Source organism: Rhinolophus ferrumequinum, chromosome 12 (genome assembly GCF_004115265.2).
Source record: "Rhinolophus ferrumequinum isolate MPI-CBG mRhiFer1 chromosome 12, mRhiFer1_v1.p, whole genome shotgun sequence".
NCBI classification, from domain to species: Eukaryota; Metazoa; Chordata; class Mammalia; order Chiroptera; family Rhinolophidae; genus Rhinolophus; species Rhinolophus ferrumequinum.
Genome location: NC_046295.1, coordinates 80,149,367 through 80,172,407, shown reverse-complemented (window position 1 = coordinate 80,172,407; position 23,041 = coordinate 80,149,367). Strand labels below are relative to the sequence as shown.

At 46.7% G+C, this 23,041-nt stretch overlaps 1 protein-coding gene across 1 annotated transcript in view; it reads right to left on the bottom strand.

Annotated features, from left to right (window-relative positions):
• The window catches only part of CFAP77 (cilia and flagella associated protein 77), a 117,253-nt gene extending 96,198 nt beyond the window's left edge, over positions 1-21,055 (bottom strand). The window contains exon 1 of the mRNA XM_033123366.1: positions 20,664-21,055. Within this exon, the coding sequence (XP_032979257.1) occupies positions 20,664-20,852 (189 nt within the window). The 5' untranslated portion in view covers positions 20,853-21,055. The remainder of the gene's footprint in view (positions 1-20,663) is intronic.
• Positions 21,056-23,041: the final 1,986 nt, after the last annotated feature.

Below are 23,041 nucleotides of genomic sequence, written 5' to 3'. Positions count from 1 at the left end.
GCCCAATGGCAGACTCGGAGCTTTCACCCACCTGTGCAGAGGGTTACGTCTTCCTTCACGGAGAACACCCTGCCTTTAAATCTTAACATGGAAGTGTCTTAAGATTGAACTGCAAAATAAACCTAGACGTTAGTAGAAATGCCAAGTTTACTATTTACCAGGAAACAGTCTCCCAAGTACTCATTAAACTGTTTATTTATTCACTCATTCAGCAAACATTTATTGAGCACCTACTATATGCCAAGAACTGCAGGCATTGGGGATAAAAAGATGAATGAAACCTGGTTCCTGCCCACATGGAACCCACAAGGACAGACATTTTAATACAATACGTTGGCAGCGACGACAGAAAGACACACAATATATAGAGACAAAGGGGGGCACATAAAACATCTTGGAGCAAGCATAGAGTCAGGACAGGCTTTCAGAGAGAGGTCACTCAGTTTAGATTTATACGATAAGGGAGGAATGGCCACATGAAGACAGGAGGAAGTGGGTGTGCAGAAAAGCAGTATCTCAGGTGGGCAAACAGCCTGCCCACAGGCAGGTAACTAGTCACAGCAGGTAACTAGTTCCTGCCATCTTGGAATGAAAGGAAAAAATCTCTGCTCCAAGTATCTCAATACATGAAGGCAATGGGCTCCATGAAATTATGTACAAAGACCACAAGAGGGATTCACAGAAGGCGGCAGAGAGTCATGGAAGGTGGCAGGGGAGAGGTAGGATTTGCACTGGAACTCTGGGGAGGAGAACACATTGTCCAGCCCAACAAGAGAGTGAGGCTGGTGTGCTGGCAGAGAGCAGCCCGTGCAAAGGTGTGGGCACGAGCAGGTGTGATCTCGATAGGAAATCACATACAGCTAAATATTATCAGAGCACAAAGGTAGACAGTGATTCCTGAGTTAGGCAAGGACCAGATCATGAAAAGTTTGCTAAACAGCCTAGATTCTGTCCTGTAGGTGACGTAGGGTCATTAAAGAGGCCAGGCTTACGCTATAGCACCTCCAGAATAAAACAGGGCCACCAGTGCATGTAACTCTTGTTTTCTGAAGTATCTCCCACAGCCTGTCACTGGAGAAAACTTTAAACCACCAATATATTTTTTCTTCCTTCCTTCCTTTCTTCCTTCCTTCTTTCCTTCCTTCCTTCCTTCCTTCCTTCCTTCCTTCCTTCCTTCCTTCCTTCCTTCCTTCCTTCCTTCCTTTATTTTCTTTCACATATTTGCTCACTCATGTGTTCAAGAAACATTATGGCGTGCCCATGCTGTGCCAACCACTGGCTAAGCACTAGAAATAAAGAAATGAAAAAGACATGGTCCCTGCCATGACTGGCACTAGCAGGTCTGTGCAGGTGGAGAGACTGAGAAAGGGACGATTTCAATGGAGTCTGAAGTGGTAGAGACACACACAAAGTGCTAGTAGATAAGGAAGCACTTTGAAGAGAAACTTCTTGAAGGAAGACTTAGGAATGTGTACGAACCAGTCAGGTGTACAGTGAATGGGCAGAGGGTGGAGGTGGGGGCAGGTACAAGAGTACATGCACGTGGGGACATGTCAGGAGCTGTAGGTAGGGCTATGACCAACGAGAAGTGCCGACAGGTATGCAGAGACTCACTGAATCTTCAGACACTTTACTGAAAGCCAGACATTTACCCACAAGAAATACTCAAAAGCAAACCCACGAATTTCCCCAAACTCTTCACTCTCGCCTCTCTCTCATCCCCAGATACGCACACATCCCCACATCGCCAGGTCTTGCCAAATCTAACTCCTAATATCCCTCCAATCTGCTCGATGGTCTCGATTGTTCTCACCTGCATGACTTCATAAGCCTCTAAGGAATGCCCCCATGGCCACCCTGAGGCCCGCCAATCCACTCTCCACTCTGCAGCCGGAAGGGCCTCTGCAGTGCCCATCTGGACGTGCTCCTCTGCCTCCAGGCCTGACCCTGCTGAAAGCCTTCACCGGCTTCCCATGACTCCTGGGCTAAAGGTCAAACTCCTTAACTGGCCTCCAACAAGGCCCTGCATGCTTTTGTTTCAGGGAGACCCGGTTCTCTGACTCACACATTCTCCCCGTACCACGGTCCAGCCGCTCCGGGCCTTGTTCCAGCGCCTGGAGTCCCCATACTCTCTCCCATCCCAGGCTCTTTGCACATTTTCCTCTGAGTGCCTGGACCACCTTTGCCCCTCCACTCCCCTACCTCCATGGAGTCCTCGCCTGGTTCATCTAAATCTCAGCTCAATTTTCATCTTCTCTAAGAAGTCTTCCCTGACCCCTGGTCACGTGAAGTCTCCCAGTTACATGCACCATGAACTTCTTCTTCACTCTTATTACATTTGTAATCTCACGTTTATGTGTGATTCTTTGATTAATGTCCATCTGTCTGATTAGACTGTGGTTCCACAAGGACGATGACAGTGTCAGATTTGCTCACCCATGTCTCCCTCCTGCCTACCCCAGTGCCTGGCACAGATCATGGAAATTCAGTAAACACTAATGGACTTGTTGACTAAAACAATGGATGGATGGATGGATGGAGGGATGGATGGATGGAGGGATGGATGGATAGATAGATGGATAAATGGCGCTGGGGGAGAGATAAAGAAGTACGTTGCAAGGTCTGCCCTCAAGGAGTATCTTACAGATGGTCAGTGATGTAAGTTAGTTACGCTTAAGGGTTAAGTACCAATAACAAGGCAAAAGGACCATATATGGCACAAGACCCTACGTGATTGCTTATCCCATGAGTGGTCCACACCGCGGTGGAGACGAGACCACGGAGCTCTAAATGCTTGCCATATCCACAGCCCCCATCAAGACAGCAGCCTCAAGTTCAACATGAAGGGTACCACTCCAGTGATCATCTTGTTATTCCCACTACAACCCACAGACCAGGAAGAGACCAGCCCCCCCAAGCCCAAAGCAGTCCCCTGTTGAAGTCCTACACCCCAGGACCTCAGAATGTGGCCTGATTTGGCCATAATTTCATTACAAAGGTAATTTGTTAAGATGAGGTCATAATGGAGTAGAGTGGGGCCCTAATCCAATATGACTGATGACTTTATAAAAAGGGGTAATTTGGACACAGGCACAAATGCAGGGAGAACCCTGTGTGGATACTCCCTGGTGGCCCTCTGCAAGCCAAAGAGAGAGGCCTACGACAGATCCTTCCCCACAGCCCTCGGAAGGAGCTGGCCCCGCCGACAGCTCCATCTCGGACTCAGGTCTCCAGAACTGACAGGCAATGAATTTGTTTTGAAGCCACCCAGGTTATATAGTCTTCTGTTAAGGCAGTGCTCGCCAGCCAAAGAAGAGGCAAAACCAGTAGACTGGACAATGACCAGAGGAGTTGTGACGGAGTGGGTGGGATTCCGGCGGGGCACCACGCACAGGAAGAGCTGGTGGGCAGAGAGGAGAGTAGCAGAAAAGCTGAGTGTTCTGGTTGGAAAAGGAAGCAGTGAGCAGGCTGAAAGGGGAAACATCTCAGGAGAGGAAATGTCTTGCACTCATGAAAGAATCCGTCTTCTTGTGCTCTGGGGAAGTCAGTCCTGAGGTGCCCAGATCTGGTCCAGGCTGGCCCACGTGTGCCTTAAAATGTACTCGCCACAGCCTGGAAATAACTAGACTGCAGGCTTTTTGTATTGATAAATTAGTTGTGTTACTTGGCGGCGTCTTCTTTATATTTAGATGAATAACCACGTAATGATCACTTTGGCTGATTTAGATGGTGTCATTTTAAGAAATTATAGTTTAAATCTATCTTCTCTTTCCCTTTTCCCTCTGCCCTCCCTGAATTATTCCTGAAGAGGAAACTAATTAATAGTGGCTTGACTGTTGTACTACAGCCGCTGTACAATGTAGCAAGGCCTGATGGAGTTTTAATTTCCCCGTGGTGAGTCAATATTTGCTTTAAGAAAGAAAAATGTCACCATAAACCACTGCCCCAAATGAATTTGGCAGTGCAGAGGGTGAGAGAGTCTTCTTTTTTAGGTAAACAGTGATGGAAAGCAGATTTGGGATGTGGCGGAGGGGGCGGGGGGTTGTCGCTCTTCACAAATAGGGTTGCTTATGGTTCTGCGGCTCCTTCAGACAATAGCGGCTATTAAATATTTTGCTTCGTAGATGCAGATAACTGTCAGAGACTCACCCACAGTTTTAAAGGGTCTGAAACAAATTCATTATAATTTAGAACAGGAACAATTTATTCCAGCCTACTCATAAGTAGGGGGAAGCAGGGAGGGAGGGGAATATAACACCCCTGTTTGCAGACACTATGGGTGTTTCTTATTTCTCCCAACGAGGGTTGTACGTGGAAACCAAATCCTACTTTTTAAAAAAATGTATTAGACTTTGAAGAATCGTGCTGGAAAATCAAGTTCGGCGAGCCTCTCTCTCGTAATCAGTCTGTCCAAAAATAATGTTGCTTATTCTATTGAAAGATAGTTTCATTTCCGACTCAAAATTGGTATGAAGAATTTGCCTTGCCAAATGAACATTGTATACTGAACTTGTCAAATCCTTTCTCCTGCCAAAAATAAAAGATAACATTGGGTGGCAGCATGTAAAACAGCTCTGAGGAGACCGACAGCAAAGGGAGACAAAGAAATACACGTATTTCTCTCTGTCTGAGAAGCTGGGGTGGGGGACCAGTGGGTACCAGCAGGATGACTGGCCAGCTGGTGAATGCTACAGGTAACAACTGAACAAGTCACTTTCATGTCAATTTTCAGTGGTATAATGACCCTATTCCCAATTAGCTGGAACATGACAAAATCTCAACTTTTATAGCGGCAAAAGCTGCCAGGGAGGAGACCGCCTGAGTGACAAGGCCCTTCATTCAGAAGTTTACGGGTGCACCATGTGGCTGTAATTACTAGTTCTAACACAGTGGGAAATTATTCTTAGCGTGTTAAAAAATAAGTAAGGTAAGTGATCGCTCTTTCATTAGATCTGTACTCATATCACATAAGTGACTTTTTTTTTCCTATTAAAATTGTTGATTGAAGGCCTTTCGCTGTTTATCAGCTCAAAATTACATTTCTGCTCTCTTAGGGCCTGCCGCTGTTAAAATCATACCCGGCGCCTAGTTAGTAACAAGAAAAGACTCCTAAAACTGCAATTTCAGGGGGGGGAAAAAAACACAAGCAAGGAACCCAGATTGTACCTTCTCATCCCAAAGGAGTCACGCGTCTTTGTTCTGCTAAGAAAAATTAACCTCAATCTCAGCTCGGGTCCCTAGATTGATTATCATAGTCATTTAAATACTGTAATCTCATTTTCAGCATCGGGATAAGGCGGGGGGGGGGGCACTGATGGGAGGGTGAAAGGAGCAGGCTGGAGAGAGAAAGAGCAAGGGGGGGCCAGGAGAAAACAGAATAAATTCTCTGACAAAGGGAAGCGGGTCTTTCTGCTCACAGAGCCTATTTCGGATCCTTCCACTTGATTGGAAAAGTTGATGAAGTTTAAATGAAGCAGAATTAGAACCTCAGGCCGCTGAGTATTGACGGGGGGGCCATGCAAGAATGTGCAATTCAATAGCCTTGGTTTCGGCAGAGAACAGGGGAAGGCCTAAGTGGTATAATCTTCAATCGAATCTCACATCCACACTGACAAGGCAGGGTAATGAGTTAGGCCAGATCAGGCCTGTTGGTTAAAGAAATTAATCCCTCCAGCCGCCCAGAGATGGGCTTTGATGCCTGTTGTGTGGGCCCTGTCCCAGCCTATCTAAATGCTAACTAACTATGAGGGTGAGGGGACTGTGCTTTTCATTGCTGGCACTAATCTGATAACAATTTGCTCTCGCTGATTAGGGAGAAGAGGAGGGGACACCTTCTCTTTGAAAGGGTGAGGCCATTCTGGTCAGCCTTGATGGCGGTTTTGTCCCCGGCCATCCTGGCTCCCCGGAAGGCCGGCAGATGCACACATTCAAAATAACCTCTACTCCAGGCGGCCGTGGGAAACCACGTGGCGACGCTCCTTCTCCCCTTCTAGCTCATCTCTTCTTAAAACTATATATGGTGACACCAAATGTGCAGACTCCCTAAGCGCCCTCCACCCCCACCCTGCTGCCAGCACCAGCAGCGCTCCCACTCTGCCTCCTGCATATCGGGATCCCTCCAGACCGACCTCCAAACACCCACAAGCTCATGGCATCCAGTTTCTCACCATGTCTCGCCGTTTCTACATCTAAAATGACCTTCTCTCTCGTCTCCACCAAGGCGAGTCCTGCTAGGCCTTCCAGCAACTTCACTGAGGCTTTTCTGGGCTACTCACTCCAGGCTACAGGCCCTCTCCCTCTTTCTGACTCTGTAATACTCCTGCACGTCTGGCCCACACCCCTGGCCCTATTGTTTCAGCCCTGCGATGTTAACTCCTGGGGGTGTGCGCATGTGCGTAACTAGAGTGTAAGCTCCGAGACTGTTCCAGACAAAACAGTCTCTACCCCCACCCCACTCCTTACCCAAAGGCAACAAATACACCTCGGGTGAAGTGGATGGAGACGGAGGTGATGGAGATGGAGAGGAACTGGCTTCTTCTCCCCCATCAGGACAAAAGAGTCTCCGCGGTGACGGTCAGTGTGGCACAACATATAAGGAACATGACAAGCAGTGGAGGTACACAGGCCACTCTGCAAGCCCCTACTCTGCCATTTACCCTCTGTGTGACTTTTTGGCCATGTGACTGAGTCTTGCTGAGCTCAAAACACCAACCTTACAGAGTTGAGATCACGTCTGTGAAAGTCTGGCACTTTCTGGTAGGGACTCAACAAATGGTCAGTAAGTTCTTTTGATTTGCACAGTGGTTATGATCTTGGGCTGTGGTGACCTGGCCAGCAGCCTGGCTTAGCCGGATGACTATGTGTAACCTCTAGAAGCCTCAGCTTCCCCACCTGTAAAATGGGAATGACAGCTATCCTGTCTCCTAGGATTGTTGCAACGATTAAGGGAGATGAGGCTTAAGAAGGGCCAGCACAGTGCCTGGCACACAGTGGGCTCCACAAAGGGCAGCTGCTGTCCACTGGCACAGTGGGGATGTCAGATGGCCAAATGGGTCTACAGCCGGGAACTTTCTGGAAGCCCAGAGTCCAGGCCTTAGCCTCCGCCTCCCCTCTCCGCTCCAGGGCAAGCCAGGCCCATGAGCAGCCTGGGAGGATCCACCTCAAGAAAGCAAGCAGCTGCCTAAGAAAAGATGGAGCTTTCAGAAACGCCAGACAGATGCTTTCCTTTTAGAAGGAGAGTTTTTGAAAGACTTGCTTAAACCTCTGAATTTATGCCCACTGGGTATGTACAGAGAGAGCAAGTCTTCAGCGACAGTTTATAAAGGTTTTGGAGGCAGCCGTGAAGCCCAGCGCTAAGCCCTGAGGGACCCCTCGGAATCGTTCCAGCAGGTTCCCTCAAACGACTTGGTGAAAATTCGGAGTGTGACAGACTGGGGGCTTGTTTTACTTACAAAAAGTAAACAAATTGCAGCCACTAACCCTAAGCCATTGTCTCGTCCTGCCCACTGGCTCTCTGAACATGCTGCCAGGTAAGGAACCGGGACGCAGTTAGTGTGTCTGTTCCAGCAGAATAGAGTGCGAGGTGAATTCCTCCAGTCCAACCGCAGCATATTCTGCAGCTGGGGTGTGGCCCTCTGCAGACTTGTTGTCCCCATCAGTGCAGGGAGGGAGACGCTGGCCCTGCAGACATGTCCTTTTTTCTGTTGTCTCTCAGCCCTCCGTTCTCTGCCTTGTTTATTTGCTTTGGCTCTTGCAGGTCTCCCAGCCGACTGGGAGCCCCGCCAGATCTGGCCTCACTCCCTGCCCAGCCTCCTCTCAGCATCTGCCTTCCCTGAGGTGTCACCGCAGCCTCCAAAGTTCTGGGTTCCTCTTTGCCGTGGAGACACAAAACCTCTTATTTTGTCTGGAACAGTCGCTACCCACCCAGCCCCCACCCCAATGCATGCGAGCGCACACAGTACCCCCAGCACCTATTAACTGCCCAGTTCTACTGACTGCAGGTCAGACTACAGTGTCGCATCCTCAGGGTAGGACCTCTAGCCTCTGGTTGACACCTCTGGCCTCCCTCACCTCAGTGAAGAATAGTTGCCTTATTGTCTGTCTTTGCCAGGGTTTCGCAAGCTGCCTGCAGGTTGAACTAAGACCCTCTTGTCCACCGAGGGACCCTTGCAAGGCCCAGCACACTGCCTGACACCTAACAGCCCTTCAATAAACATTTTGCAAATGGTTGAATGAGCAAATGAAGGGTAGTTCAGGGTGGTTCTCGGGGGGAAGCCATTCAGGTGTGCAGGATCCAAGGCTTAGTGACATCTAGGGACTCGCCCAAGGTTTCAGAGTCAATGGTGCCGGAGACCGTGAGTTCATGGCTGTGGTCCTGGGCCCTTTGTGCCTGGTATAGGGGAAGCATACAGTGGATGCGTAGTGAATGAATGAATGAACAAATGAACGAATGAACGAACGACATGTATCCTGGAGACATGTAACTTCAGGGTCCTTCTTTGCATGTGGCCCCTTCTAAGACCTTGGACTTAATTTTTTAAATTGTTTATAATTGTGTACTCTACTTCTTAAAGAGAGATCCCAAAACTGCACGAGCTTCAGGCTATACAAAACTTGGGTTGCCCTCTGCCCCCACATCTCCAGCTCCCTACGCACACTTACTAATTTTTGTGGCAACTTTCAGCTCAAGCCGTTTAGTCTGTGACCTTCCCTCGTCTCCCCCATCCAGGCGCGGCTGCCCTCAGTGCTGTACATGGAGACCCCGTGCAGACAGCTATTGCTGCATCTGTGCCACTTTGCTGTTGGTTCTTGTGCCTGCTTCTGTCTACTGGATGGTAAGCTCTCTGAAGGCAAAGTCCACAGCAGCTTGGTTTCGCCCATCTCCTTGTGCCGAGCTCTGGGCTGGTGCACAGTGGGTGCTCCAACGTGCCTGTTATTCTAGCAGTGAGCAAGTGGGTGCATCTCCTGCTGCCTCCCTCACGGTGCTCTCAGAATCCTAGCGCTGGCCGTTCTTGCTGAAAACACCTTGCCCGTTTCAGACGCCATGCCTTGTCCAGGTCAGCCCTTCCCCATGTGCCCTGCCCGTCCCACAGCCCCAGCGCAGCTGCACAAGCTCTCTGCGCTGCCCTGCGTACTCCAACGCTGTTCCCGCCATCACTCCTAAATATGCCACTCTTGCCTCTCATCCCGTCTCCTTCACCTTTAATAACTTTTATTATTGGTTTTAATGTGCAAAGTCTGGTTCTCCCTCAACCAGACGGTGAACTCCTTGGGAACAAAGTCTCAAACCTCTTGCCTTCCCACTAGTGCCTTGCACGCTGTAGGTGTTCAATCAAGATTTACTCGTTGACTGATGGGCTCACTAATAGTTTCCAATGCACATCAAAAATAAATAAATAAATAGCCAACCTCTCTGTTCTCAGCGATCTTCTGGGAGACTAGGAAATATGGCTGCGATTCTACGTAAGGGAAACATTAAGATGGCATTTTAGTGTGGCAACATGGCCAAAAACACTGTCGTTCAGTAAAATCGACTAACGGAGCTGCCAGCAAATCTTCTCATTCCCGCAACTGCAATGCCATGGGCATGAGATCACCTCTCTCCATGGGTTTTGGGGCGCCCCTCCACCTTTGTGGGAGGCTGCGGCATCTGAGCTGCGGGTAACTGGGGCTTTTTCTCTGGTGCGGTGATGCAGCCTGGACACTATGCTATTGGTTACAAATGGCCAGCCACCTGGCAGAAAGCCATGTTGCCCTTCCCTGATGCCGTATCTTGAAATCAAAGAGTTTCTGAGTCTCCACTTTCATTCTTCTGGACAAATACAAAGGATTTTGATCTACACAAAGAAATTTGTCTTGTTCGCTTCTGGGTTCATTGGTCTCCCAAATATGTATTGTTTGGTTCATATAAAAGATCAGAAATCCCTCTTTTGGGCTCATTATCTGTTTTCTACAATGCTTTTGGTGGGCCATTCTCCCTGCTGCGTGCTACTCATGTTGACCTTTCTGCTCATTGACCCGCGTCGGTGAGTTTCTTGACTGAAGTGCCTTGAAATTATTGTGCCTTTAAATTATTGGGTGGAAAAATACAGCTGTTTTCTTTATCAAGTGCATTTATTTGCTTCCCAGAAATGCAGTACTTAGTGACACAATGACAGTGTAAGTTCCACGGTGAGGCTCTGGCTCACCGTGAGTTTAATTTCTAGTGTACCAAATTAATTCCGTTTTAAATCTTAGATGAGTTCACGCTGAGGAAAACAAAACAAAACAAAACAAAACCCTTGGAAGGTGGTGGGCCAGGGAAACAAAGCTTGTATGGTGGTCAGATGACTCAACAAACCTGCCCTATGTTAATTAGTTTATCTGATGAATTATTGAATCACACTATGGATTGCTGGAGAAGCTTTTTATCTTTTTAAACTACAACGTGGGTGAGACTGGAGATAAACAAGTCCCAGACAAAAGCCAGCAGACTTATGGAAGCTATAACTAAGGGGAAGGAAATGGATTCAAAGTGGGGGGAGGTTTAAAATAGCCATAACTGTATAGGTGGGAGGAACAGAAGCAAACAATGGATAGAGAAGCAATTAAAATTAAACCGTCTCATTTCTATAATCTTCATTTTAGGTTTTCAGGCCACCCCAGACCATGGGCGAACTATTATAATAATGAATTCTCCATGCGTTTATGTTTTCTGGTTCATGGTTTCTCAGCACCAGCGCTATTGACATTTGGGACCAGATGACTCCTTGTTGGGGGCTGGGGGCGGGTCCTGTGCATTCTAGGACATTGAGCGGCTTCCCTGGTTTCTACCCACTAATGCCCGTAGCACCCCCTCCCCAGTTGTGATAAATATCTCCAGACATGACCAGATGTTCCCTGGGGAGCACAATTGCCCCCCTCGATGAGAACCACTATCTAATTCTAGAATATCCTAATCTCTTCCATAAGCTAGGGTCTCATTTATTCAGTCTCCGTTACATCCTTAAGAAGCAGGCCAGGTAGGTATGAGCACTTATACTTTACAAATGAGGAAACCGAGGCCTAGAAATTAGGCCGCTTGCCCTAGGACCCTCAGGAGAGCTGGAAACTGGATTGTTTCACCGTTACCAGGGTGCACCCGGCTGCTCCAGGGCACACAGTCATGGGACCTGTAAGATGGGATGGGTGGCAGTATTTTCCAACAGGAGCACAATGGGGAGGAAAAGTAAGTACTTGGGTGGATTGGCGTCATTATAAATTTATTTTATAAGTTCAGATTTATAACATTTACTTAAAGTTGACTGATGAAAATAAGGTTTGTTTTGAGGAACATAAATGGAAATGGAATAACAGGATATTGGACATGGAGAATGATAAAAGTGCCCACTTATGAGTGCCCTCCTAGGCCCTCCTGGACCTGGCATACCTGTGTCATCTCATTAAATCCTCAAATTCTCCAGTGGCCAAGTGCCAACTACTCTCACCCCATTTTCCAAAGAGGAAACCGAGGCTCAAGGAAAGTTAATTTCCCAGGTGAGACAGCACTCACCCTTGCATTCCGCCTGGGCAATCAACTTATTGCTGTACTTTTGTGGTTGTATGAAAACAACAGCTTCAGCCTGGAATCGTTTATAACAGTCGTCACACTGATTCAGGAGCTGGAAAGGAGAGTCAAGGGGCGATTTCATTGAAAGTTGAATTGTGACCGTTGACCAACAAATGCTCACATTGTTTTTTCTACAAGTCAGGAGAGAAGCAGCCAACATTTACACTATACACTAAAACCAAAATGTGGTACAATCGTGACTGCCTTTGCTTGTTTTTGCCCCACCAGCCAGAGTGTCCTGAAACCGGAGTGACGATCCAGCTGATGGGGTCTGAGTTCTAAGGGAGCCTGGTTCGCAGGGGCGGCGACAGAGCACACTGTCCTACAGAAATGGATTCACCCAGCCTGAAAGTCCAGGAAGATCTGTGCTCAGTTACAAGGCTCCCTGTCTGTGACACATTCACCACAGTTTTAGCGCAAACACAGAGCTAACACCCCAAAACTAGTCAAACGATAGCTAACGAGTTGGAGTCTGTTATACTCCAACTCCAATACTAACGAGTGTTAGTATTTCACATAAAATACATTTATTGAGTTCCCTTTTTATTGTACTTTTTAAGCAGTTAAAGATGAATTTTTTTAAAAAGCAGTTTGAAACAGACATTTTATGAGAACTCCAATGCTTCTGGAGATCACTGAACAGCTTGAAAACTACTGCAAGAGAAAACAGAAGTGGAAGTTTTGTCCACAGGGCCAGCTGTAAATCCAGAAAACTTGGTCTTTGACATAAAGGAAAAGTGGCTTGAATTATACAAAAAATAACATCGAGCCTGCAAGACTTTGGAAGGTGCTGGAAGGACTGCTGATGTGTTCACCCCGGACTCAGAATTCTTCCTGGAGGAACAGCCTTCCCCGCGTCCCGCAGTGATCTGAGAACCCTGGAATCAGAGACTGGCTGAGTTCAACAGGCGGAACCCAGGTTCCTAGGTCTCATCTTCATTCACGTTTCAAAGCCAAAACCCCCCTTTCCAGAGGGACAAAGAGGAAGGTGGGACCTGAAACTAATATAAAATATTAGGTTGGTGCAAAAGTAATTGCGGTTTTTGCAATTATTTTTAACCTTTTAAACCGGAATTACTTGTGCACCAACCTAATAATATTGAGTACCAACTATAATTAATCATATATAGTCACGGGATGTAAAGTACAGCACAGGGAGTATAGTCAGTGGTATTGTGATAGCTCTGGACGATGTCAGATGGGTAGCAGACTTGTTGGGGTTATCACTTTGTGAGGGGTGTAAATGTCTGACCATTATGTTGTTTTGTACACCTGAAACTAATAATGATAATAACAACCAAAAAAAGAGGACGGTGGCTCCTGTGTCAGAGCAGCTGCCCCTGGGTGGTGGTGAAAAGCCTGCGAGGGAGCAGCTTGGCTTTCTGAAACGGCCACCGGGCTTTCCAGCCCCTGATCGCTCACTGAGGGATGTGACTGGGCGCCAGAAAGAGGGAGGCTTTGATTTAAAAAGAAAACAGGGATCGAGAGAGAAAGTTGCAAGGAGAGATAAACCCACGGCTTTCCCTAGAAAAATGAAACCTACCCACTGCGGGCCAGCCAAGACGGGCCATTAGGGTGGGCAGCTCGCTTTTAATCCCCCATCTTACGTTTTATTTTCACCTATTACATTGTCATTGAACGTAAAAGGATTGGAGCCATCAGCGGTACCTTCTCTTCAACGAATGAAACAGAATGTAACATTTTCACATTTTCCTCATATGTAATAAAAACACTGACCCACGCCAGGCTATTTGTCCAACTGTGTGTGTGTGCACGCCGCGTTTGAGTTCGTATCTAGCGCTCATGTTCACCAGCATCAATACCTGTCGGAGACGTAAAGCTGTGGGTGGGCATGGCATGGCTGGCTGATTTGGTAGAGCATCCAGTTTGAACACACCGGCTCCAAATAAACGCTTCCTCGTGGTGATAATGACAATGATCCCAGCAGCGGTGCTATGTTTTGTGAACTAGAGTTGGGGTAAAAACCTATGAACACTTAGGACCCAAAGGAGGTGCGATCATTTGGCCCCAGAGCGCTAAGGTTTTTCTAGTCTGCTCTGATCAAAATCTCCCTCTTCACCCTTCAAGGACCAGGTCCAGGTCTGTTCCTTCCGAAAGCCTCCTGAGTCCTCCCCACAAATCTCAACCCTCCTGATACTGCAGTTCATCTGGAACTTACAGGGGGTGACCCACGACATTGCTTGTCTTATTATTTGTGTGTGTGTGTGTGTGTGTGTGTGTGTGTGCGTGTGTGTATGTGTGCGCGCGTGCAGGTGAAAATAAGAGTTAATATCTCCTGAGAGCTTTCTTTAGGGCAGGTGCTGTGTTAAGCAATGTATATGTGCACTATATATGTGCATGTGATATATATATATATATCACATATATACACACATATATATATGGATATAGTATATATATACTCCGTCTCCCCAGTTAAATAGCGAACTCCTTGTGGGCAAGGGCTGAGTTCTGAACTAGTTTCTATGCCCCTCAAAAAGCTTAGGAAGGTGCTGGGCACTTAGTAAACAGTCAATAAACATCTTGGCTGTCAGCAAATCCTGAGAAATTAGTAGAGCTCACGTTGGAAGGAGTGTTGAGTGAAATGACCTGGAAATCAGATTCATCGGGGAACATTTCTGACTGCCTGTTCTACAGATATAATCAATCCGGGCTGTCATTAATTAATCAGTGTACTGTGGCCAAAAATGCATGGGGCTGGAAGTCAGGAGACACAAACAAATCTCATCCCACTTCTGCGACCAGGTCAGAGTGGCACCTGGGACGAGCTTCTTCCCTTGGCTGGGCGTTAATAGCCTCGAAAAAGGAATTAAACTAGATGTCTGCAAGCCTCCTCTCAGCCCCAAAGATGTGATTATATGACTCTATTTTACAAATGCATGCACTTATTTGTGACATAAACTCCCACAGAAAAACAAAATCAGTAATAAATTATGAAAAAATCGGGTGCCATGATCATTTGCACTTTCTAAGGGTACTCAATTCAATAAATTCCACCTCTGTGCAGAGCCTGCCTCTCCAGGGTGACAGAGGAATCAAGGCTGTCAGTGGAGCAAACCAAGTAGTCTCTCCCTATAATTGTATTGACAGGATATCAGCCGAGTTCCGATGGCAGGAAGGGTGCACCCTGACAGGTTCTGTGAAGGAACCTTGAAGGCTGTTGTAGCCGGATTCTAAGTTGAGTCACAGAATTCTGGGGAAATGAGAATCAAGTAGGGAGAAGCTTGGTTCTTTCTCTATTTAATTTTATTCTTCCCAGAGAGCCACATTTGAAGGAAAACTGGCTAACTTTATACTATAGAGTGGAAGCTCTTTCTAATGGAAAATGTTTATGTCTTTTTGTGGCCACATAAAACATGGAGTTGAGTCAATCGGTCCCGCTAATAACCCGTTGGCTTGCTTTTAAATGAGGCAAACAGTCGTTATAGCGGCTTGAATGTCTGAGATTTTCATTTGGTTACTGTTGCATCTTTCAGACCTGTTCTTGAATGACTGATGTGTGTTCATCCTGGCAAATTCCATGGCTATGAAATAGCAGTGTTGGGTTTGTTCAGGTGGTGTGTCTGCATTTTAAATGAAAAAAAAAACAATCCTGATCTCGGTCACTGGAGCAACGACTCCCCAAGATGGTGGAATAAATTACTATTTCTAAGGTGCTATATTCTTCTAATATAGATGCAATCTTCAGGTTCAGACTTAGCCAAAACCAAAATATACTTCAGTTCCAATCATCCTCCTAAAGACACTCAACACTCAAGGCAGAGGGGCTCTCCCACCTCTGCTACACACAGTGAGAAGGTGCACACAACACAGGGGTCTGAGAATCTGCTCTTTCTCATCTTTCACATCTGTGAAACTGATGTGCCACAATGAGCAAATCCACAAGTCAAGCCTCAACACAAATTTTAGCAACCTACGATTTAGAAAAGATTTTTGAAAGGCTCCAAAATCTTGAATACTTTCAATCTTCTTCTTTTCTCAAAAGCTGAAAACCCCAAAGATTTTTTTCTAATTAAAATAATTTTTTAAATATAAGAAGCTGTTTGGAGTGGTAAAAATAATGCCGGGCCAGAAGACAGTGCACAGAGCTTCTAAGCCACACTACTCTGCCAGAACCTTGAGCAAAGAGCCCACCACAGATGGCCTCAGGGTACCCATTTGTAAAGAGGGGCCTGGAAAAGGTAACAGTCAAGGCTTCTTCTCCCTCTCAATGTCTCTGCAACTTTTATTTAGGTCAGGTTTGGGTAGAAAATCTTGTAGCAGTGGTTAATATTGAAATGTGGACATAATCTTAACTGCTTCAGAGAGTACTGATGGCCCATCAAGAACCAAAGGGAGGAAAGTAGAAGGAGAGGCCCTCTGGCCCCTGGCTGCCCTGACAGGGAAAGACCTGGGTGATATCACCAGAGAGGTCCTGGACAGATATCACCAGAGAGCACTCGGACCCCATCGCCGCTGGCCATAGCAGTCTCAGAGCCTGAAGACAAAACCCCTAGTCATCAGTCATCTGCTTATTTTCCACACCTAAATTCGGGTTCACAGATCAGGGATTGAATTTGTCTTGAAAGCTGTTCAACTAGTGCCATCCAGAGGCCATATATTGTCCGTGAAATGGAGTGGGGGAAGCCGAAGGAAAAAAAGGAAGGAAATTTTACTTGTCTATGTAGAATATACATATATTATACATACGTATAGTGTACATATACACATGTATGTATTTATGTGTACACATATAGGTAAAATGTATGTGTATGTATACGTGTATGTATGCATGTGTGTATATATATGCATATACGTATATGATGTAAGTATATATATTGCTTGGGTGAGGTGGGCATCACACACTGCTAATTCACCATGGAGAATAACAACTCCATAATGACATTCATGTCATATTTAGGTAGGAAGGAGTTGCCCACGACTGTGTTTCCCCCAAAATAAAACCTAGCCGGACCATCAGCTCTAATGCGTCTTTTGGAGCAAAAATTAATAAAAATTTATTTACTTTTTGCTGCAAAAGACGCATTAGAGCTGATGGTCTGGCTAGGTCTTATTTTTGGGGAAACACAGTAGTGACTGTCTGTGTGAAAGCGATGACCTAACATCAAAGCAGTTAATCAGAGTTGGGGGCTTGGTTCTCCCCTTGGTCCAGAATGGTGAACCCCATCTATCTGTCCCATCTGTCCACGCAGAGTGGCTCCTTGCACCTAGAAATAAATGAAGGACCTTGTTCTACTCTGAGGGGACCTAAGAAAGTGGCTATATAAGATGAAAGGGGACAAAGTGTGATAAGCCAGCTTCCACAGGTGCAAGCCCGGGAACCTACCTATTAATAGTTTGAGGAAGGCAAGGAAAGAGAGTCCATGTGTCCACACGACCCAATTAACTCAGCTAATTCAAGCACAATGTTTAAAAAGCACAGTTTCCCCGTACCAAAAAACAAAAACCACCAACAAATATCTCTGGGCTCTAATCAGTGCCTGACGTTCAGATAAATAACTGTTACAGAATCCATGGTTACCACCTGCGCCTTCCACCTGATATCAGGAAACTGCACTCAATTCTGAAAGCACACTGCCCTCCAGTGGCACCAGATAAATTTGCTCCGTGACCCATTTCCAATCAGCCAAATCTCAATTTGACTTTTCCTGGACCCTGGGAAAAGTGTTGGGTGTTGGGTGATCACGAGTCCGCAAACGAGACGAAAGTAAGGGAACATGCAATAAAAGGAGCAGTGGAGTTCCGGTCACGATGGCAGAGCAGGTAAACACTGTGCTTGCCTCCTCTCACAACCACATCAAAATGACAACTCAACTACCCAACAACCATCGTTGAGAATTGCCTGAAGTCTGGCTGAACCAAAGCTCTACAACTAAACACAACTAAAGACATACAGAAGAAGCCACCTTGAGACTGGTAGGAGAGGCAGAGACGCAGAACAGGCTGGTCCCACACCAGCGTGTAACCGTTAAAAATCGGCTGTCAAGGTCCCCCACAAAGGAGTGAGTGCCACACCAGGCTCTCTAGACCAGGGTTCCAGTGCCAGGGAGAGAAGTCCCCATAATTTCTGGTTGTGAAAACCAGCGGAGATTGTGGCTGAGTGAAACGGAGGGCAGCTGTACTCCCAAACGCTCCTCTTAAAGGGATTGCTCATGGATTTACCAACAGAATCACTGGCTCTGAGCTCCAGTGCTGGGGCAGCAGGTGGAGTGGTGATAGCGACATAGAGCAGGTAACTGAGCTGTCTGGTTTCGGTATGAGGGCTGGAGGGGCAGCTTTCTCCCAGTTGGAGGAGCTGGCAGAAGCCATTGTTTCTTTGCTAAGCCCTCCTCCTTCCCTGCGTGCAGACTCAGGTGGTGCCATATCTGCCATTCGTTTGCCACGCCCTGGTGATTCCCTGAGACTCGGCCCCACCCAACTTTTGGGCACACCAAAGCCACTTCCAGTGGCTTCTCTATACAAACGGCCTGTCTTGGCCCATGCTGCAGACTTTCACAGGGTCTCTCAAAGGTTCACAGAACCCAGACAGGAAACATCTGGCTTGAGCATGTCCCATACCTCTGGCTGAGCATCCCTAAGCCTGGCACTAGCGGCAGCCAGCGTTGGTGTGTGGCTTGGCCTCTCAAGGCTTCTCAACTGAGGAGAGTTTAAGGGGCCTCTGGGACAACATCAAATGTACCAACATTCACATTATGGGGTACCAGAAGGAAGAGAGAGAGAGCAAGGAATTGAAAATCTATTTGAAGAAATACCAGAAAACTTCCCTAACCTGGCAAAGGAAATAGATATACAAGCCCAGGAAGCACAGAGAGTTCCAAGCAAAATGAACACCCAAAGAGGACCACACCAAGACACATCATAATGCCAAAGGTTAAAAACAAAGAAAGAATCTTAAAAGCAGCAAGAGAAAAGAAGTTAGTTACCTATAAGGGTGCTCCATAAGACTATCAGCTGATTTCTCAACAGAAACTTTGCAGGCCAGAAGGGATTGGCAGGAAATATTCAGTTATGAAAATCAAGGACCTACAACCACGATTACTCTCCCCAGCAAAACTATTATTTAGAATTGAAGGACCGATAAAGAGCTTCCCAGACAAGAAAGAGCTAAAGGAGTTCATCACCACTAAACCAGTATTACAAGGAATCTTAGAGGGACTTCTTTAAGATAAAAATAATAATAATAATAATAATATGAATATGAATATGAATAATAAAATGGCAATAACTACATACCTATCAACAATTACTTTCAATGGAAATGGATTAAATGCTCCAATCAAAAGATAGGGAGCTGAATAGATACGAAAACAAGACCCTTACATATGCTGCCTGCAAGAGATTCACTTTAGATCGAAAGACACACACAGACTGAAAGTAAAAGGATGGAAAATGATATTTTATGAAAATGGAAACAAACCAACAAACAAAAGAGCTGGGGTAGCAATACTTATACCAGACAAAATAGACTTTAAATCAAAGACTATAACAGACAAAGAAGGGCCTAATAATCCCACTTCTGGGTATTTATCTGAAGAAACCCAAAACACTACTTTGAGGGTACATGCTCATCTATATGTTCATTACAGCATTATTTACAATGGCCAAGATATGAAGGCAACCTGGGTGTCCCTGAATGGATGAATGGATAAAGAGGGGGTACATATATACAATGAAATATATTCAGCTGTAAAAAAGAATGAAATCTTGCCATCTGCGACAACATGGATGAACCTAGAGGGTATTGTGCTGAGTGTAGTAAATCAGTCAGAGAATGACAGATGCAATGTGATTTCATTTATAAGTAGAATCTAAAGAACAAAATAAACAAACAAAACAGAAACTCATAGGTACCGAGAACATTTTGATGGTTGCCAGATGGGAGGAGGTTTGGGGGTAGGTGAAAAAGGGAAAGGGATAAAGAAGTACAAATTGGTTGTTACATAGTAGTCATGGGATGTAAAGTATAGGGAATATAATCAATAATATGGTAATAACTATGTATAGTGCCAGGTGGGTACTAGTCGGGGGATCACTTCCTAAATTATATAAATGTCTAACCACTAGGCTGTACACCTGAAATTAATATAAAATAATATTGAATGTCAACTGTAATTGAAAAATTAAAGGGGGGCAAGATAAAGGGGAATAAAAGGATCAAAGTTCCAGGTATAAAACAAGTCCTGGGGATGTAACGTACAGCATAGGAAACATGGTCAATAATATTGTGGTCGTGTGGCACGGTGTCTGATGGTTGCTGGACTTATTTATCATGGTGATCACTTCTTTAGCATAGGGAATATACTTAATTATGTAATAACTGTATAGTGCCAGGTGGGTACTTTTGAATAACTACGTATGATGTACACCTGAAACTAATATAATATTGTATGTTAGATATATATATTTCAATAGAAATCTTTTTAAATAAGGAGCAGCGATCTAGTTAGAAACCGCAGCTCCTTCACTCGTGCCTGCCCGCCTCCTAGGGCAGAGATTCACGCTGTTTTCTTAGTGTTGTAACTCTGGCTCAGAGTTTGATTGGGCTGAAATTAACGTGTGCGGTGGTGCTTCCGGAACAGACACAGAGCACTCACAGCATGGTAGCAGCCCAGCCTGCAGGGGAAGGGGAGGAGGCGGCCCTCACCCTGAGAGAGCAGGCAGGTGGTGAGGACGGTCGCAGTCTGGTTGCGTGCCACCTGCTGTCACCCTCTGGGCTTACCAGCAGGCGCCCAATGAAACAGCAGCCACCAACATTGCAGGCTCATTGAGTGTCAGGCGCTATGCAGGGGTCCCGCAGGGATCACCCTATTCAATTTTCCTACCCAATGTCGTTAATGAGTGCCATTACCATCCCACTTTCAGGATGAGGAAACTGAGGCTCAGAGAGGCAATGCCACTGCCGGTGACCACATAGGAAGTCCAGGAGCTGGAGCTTCTAGCGCTGCGCTTGGACCTGGGCGGTAGGGCCAGGGCTGGACGAATGGACACCCCCGGCCGCGTGGGTGCTCAGTGGGGGGGCGAGCGCGAAAGGATGATGGGCGTTTGGGCGGCTCACCTTGACGATGAGCGGGTTCTGAAACATGGAATCCCGCACGACCCCCAGCCTCTCGTTCTCCATGCCCGGCCGGACGTCCGCCACGGTCAGGGGCCGCCGCGGGGGTGGGCAGATCTGGCTGATCGTGCGGCGCACCGGCTGCTTCTTCCATCGCAAGAGGTCCTGGCAGGAGCTCTTTGCCTCCGGCATCCTGAGGGTCGCGGGGTGGTGACCCGGGGCCTGAATCCCGCGCGCTTCCCTGCTTGGGGGCTGGCGCGGAGCTCGGAGGACCCCACTGCCAGTCCCGGACGGCACCACCCGGGCCCCGGGGTGGACGACGGACGCCGGACTCCCTCCAGAACGGGTTCAGGCAACGTCTTCCGCCCTTTCGTTGCAAGGAGCTCTAAATGTCAATAAAAGCCCCTCTAGTTCCTCAGAGCATCTTCTGTGTGCCGCGCTGAGGATTGGGAAAAGAGAGAAAAATCACGACCACCCCTTAAGGAAGAAAGGCACAGTCCGTCTCCATGGAAACGGGACGCCAACGGTTCTGGCGCGGTAATGGAATCCTGTTTCTTTCAAGAAACTACTGATCGTCACCAAAGTGGACATGTTCAGAGTTTTCTTAAATAGCAGTGAGAAAACCCCAAGAATCACCACGTGTCGTGTTAAGAAAGCGACGGCTCTAGAGGGGCCATTGACACTTGACTTCCAAGTCAAAGATACCGTTTGTATAGGGATACTCCACCCTTCCCTACTCCACTCACAGCCCCTTCCCATTTCTCTTCCTGGCGCCAGCGCGCGCGTGTACACACACACACACACACACACACACACACACACACACACACAGAGGATAGAGTGCTAAATGTTTCACAATGAACTAGAAATCATCATTCCAGGTCTGATGCTCCTGCTAATCCACTGGGTGATCTCGAATTAGTCCACCCTCTTGGATCCTCAGTTTTTGTTTCTGTGAAATGAGCAGCGAGAAAAAGTCTAGAGTTCAAAAAGATCAAGGGTACTCAACTTCGTGCCACAGAATGAAGGTAACTTGAAAAGCATAGATTCACTTAATCAGAATATCTAGAAATGGGATCTGGAAATCTGAATTTTTTAAATTCTCCTCCCACCCTTCGCATTTTTTTATTTTGAAAATGTTCAAAGCTGAGAAAAGTTGGAAAAAGAGTACAATGAAAACCCATATAGATTTCACCTAGATTCACACCAGTCCTTAGTACTTGCCACTTTTACTTTCCCACTGTGTGTGACAAACACACATTGCTGAATCATTTTGAAAATATCTTCAGACAGTATCATATTTGACCCCAAACACTTCAGCATATATCTGCCCCAAACAAGGACATTTCATACATAACCACAATGTTGTTATCATGCCCATGGATTTTCTTTTAAAGATTTTTATTGGAGAAGGGGAACAGGACTTTATTGGGGAACAGTGTGCACTTTCAGGGCTTTTTCCAAGTCAAGTTGTTGTCCTTTCAATCTTAGTTGTGGAGGGCGCAGTTGTCATTGTTAGTTGCAGGAGACGCAGCCCACCATCCCTTGTGGGAGTCGAACTGGCAACCTTGTGGTTGAGAGGACGCGCTCCAACCAACTGAGCCATCCGGGAGCTGTGGCAGCTCAGCTCAAGGTGCCCGTGTTCAATCTTAGTTGCAGGGGGTGGAGCCCACCATCCCTTGCGGGAGTCGGGGAGTTGAACTGGCAACCTTGTTGTTGAGAGCCCACTGGCCCATGTGGGAATCGAACCGGCGGCCTTCGGTATTAGGAGCATGGAGCTCCAACCGCCTGAGCCACTGGGCTGGCCCGCCCATGGATTTTAAGGTGATACAATAATGTGCCTGGTATGCAATCCATATGCAAAGTTGGGAATCTGCACTTTTAAAAAGCTTCCCAGGTGATTGGTGCAGTGTTTTTGGAACTGCTAGCCTGGATGATCTCTAATCTGCCTTCTAGTTCCAATCTTTTGTGGGTTCATTCACCCCCATTATTGTCTTCATTAAATGTGCAAATATCCACACGGCTCAGGGTAAGGGGCTTCACTACAGAGCAAGCTGCACAGAGGACAAACCTGTACTTCAAGGCCTTACACGCCAACAGTGGACAACACTACCACCACCATTTCCAGAGCAGACCAAAGAGACTTCCAACTGTTCACCCAAGTCCTGAAGCAGCACTTGGTTGTTGACGTGTGTGTGTATGATGCGTGCTTATGGTTTCTCCAGCCTGCTTCACTTCCAGACTTCTGCAGAAGTGCAGGTTGTGTACTTTTTAATCAAAGCCACTTGGTAGCTTGCACAGAGAATGTCAGGTGGTACAGTAAGGGGCAGGATAGTGGAGTAGTGGAGAGAGCACAGGTGTGAATCCTGGCTGGGCCACAT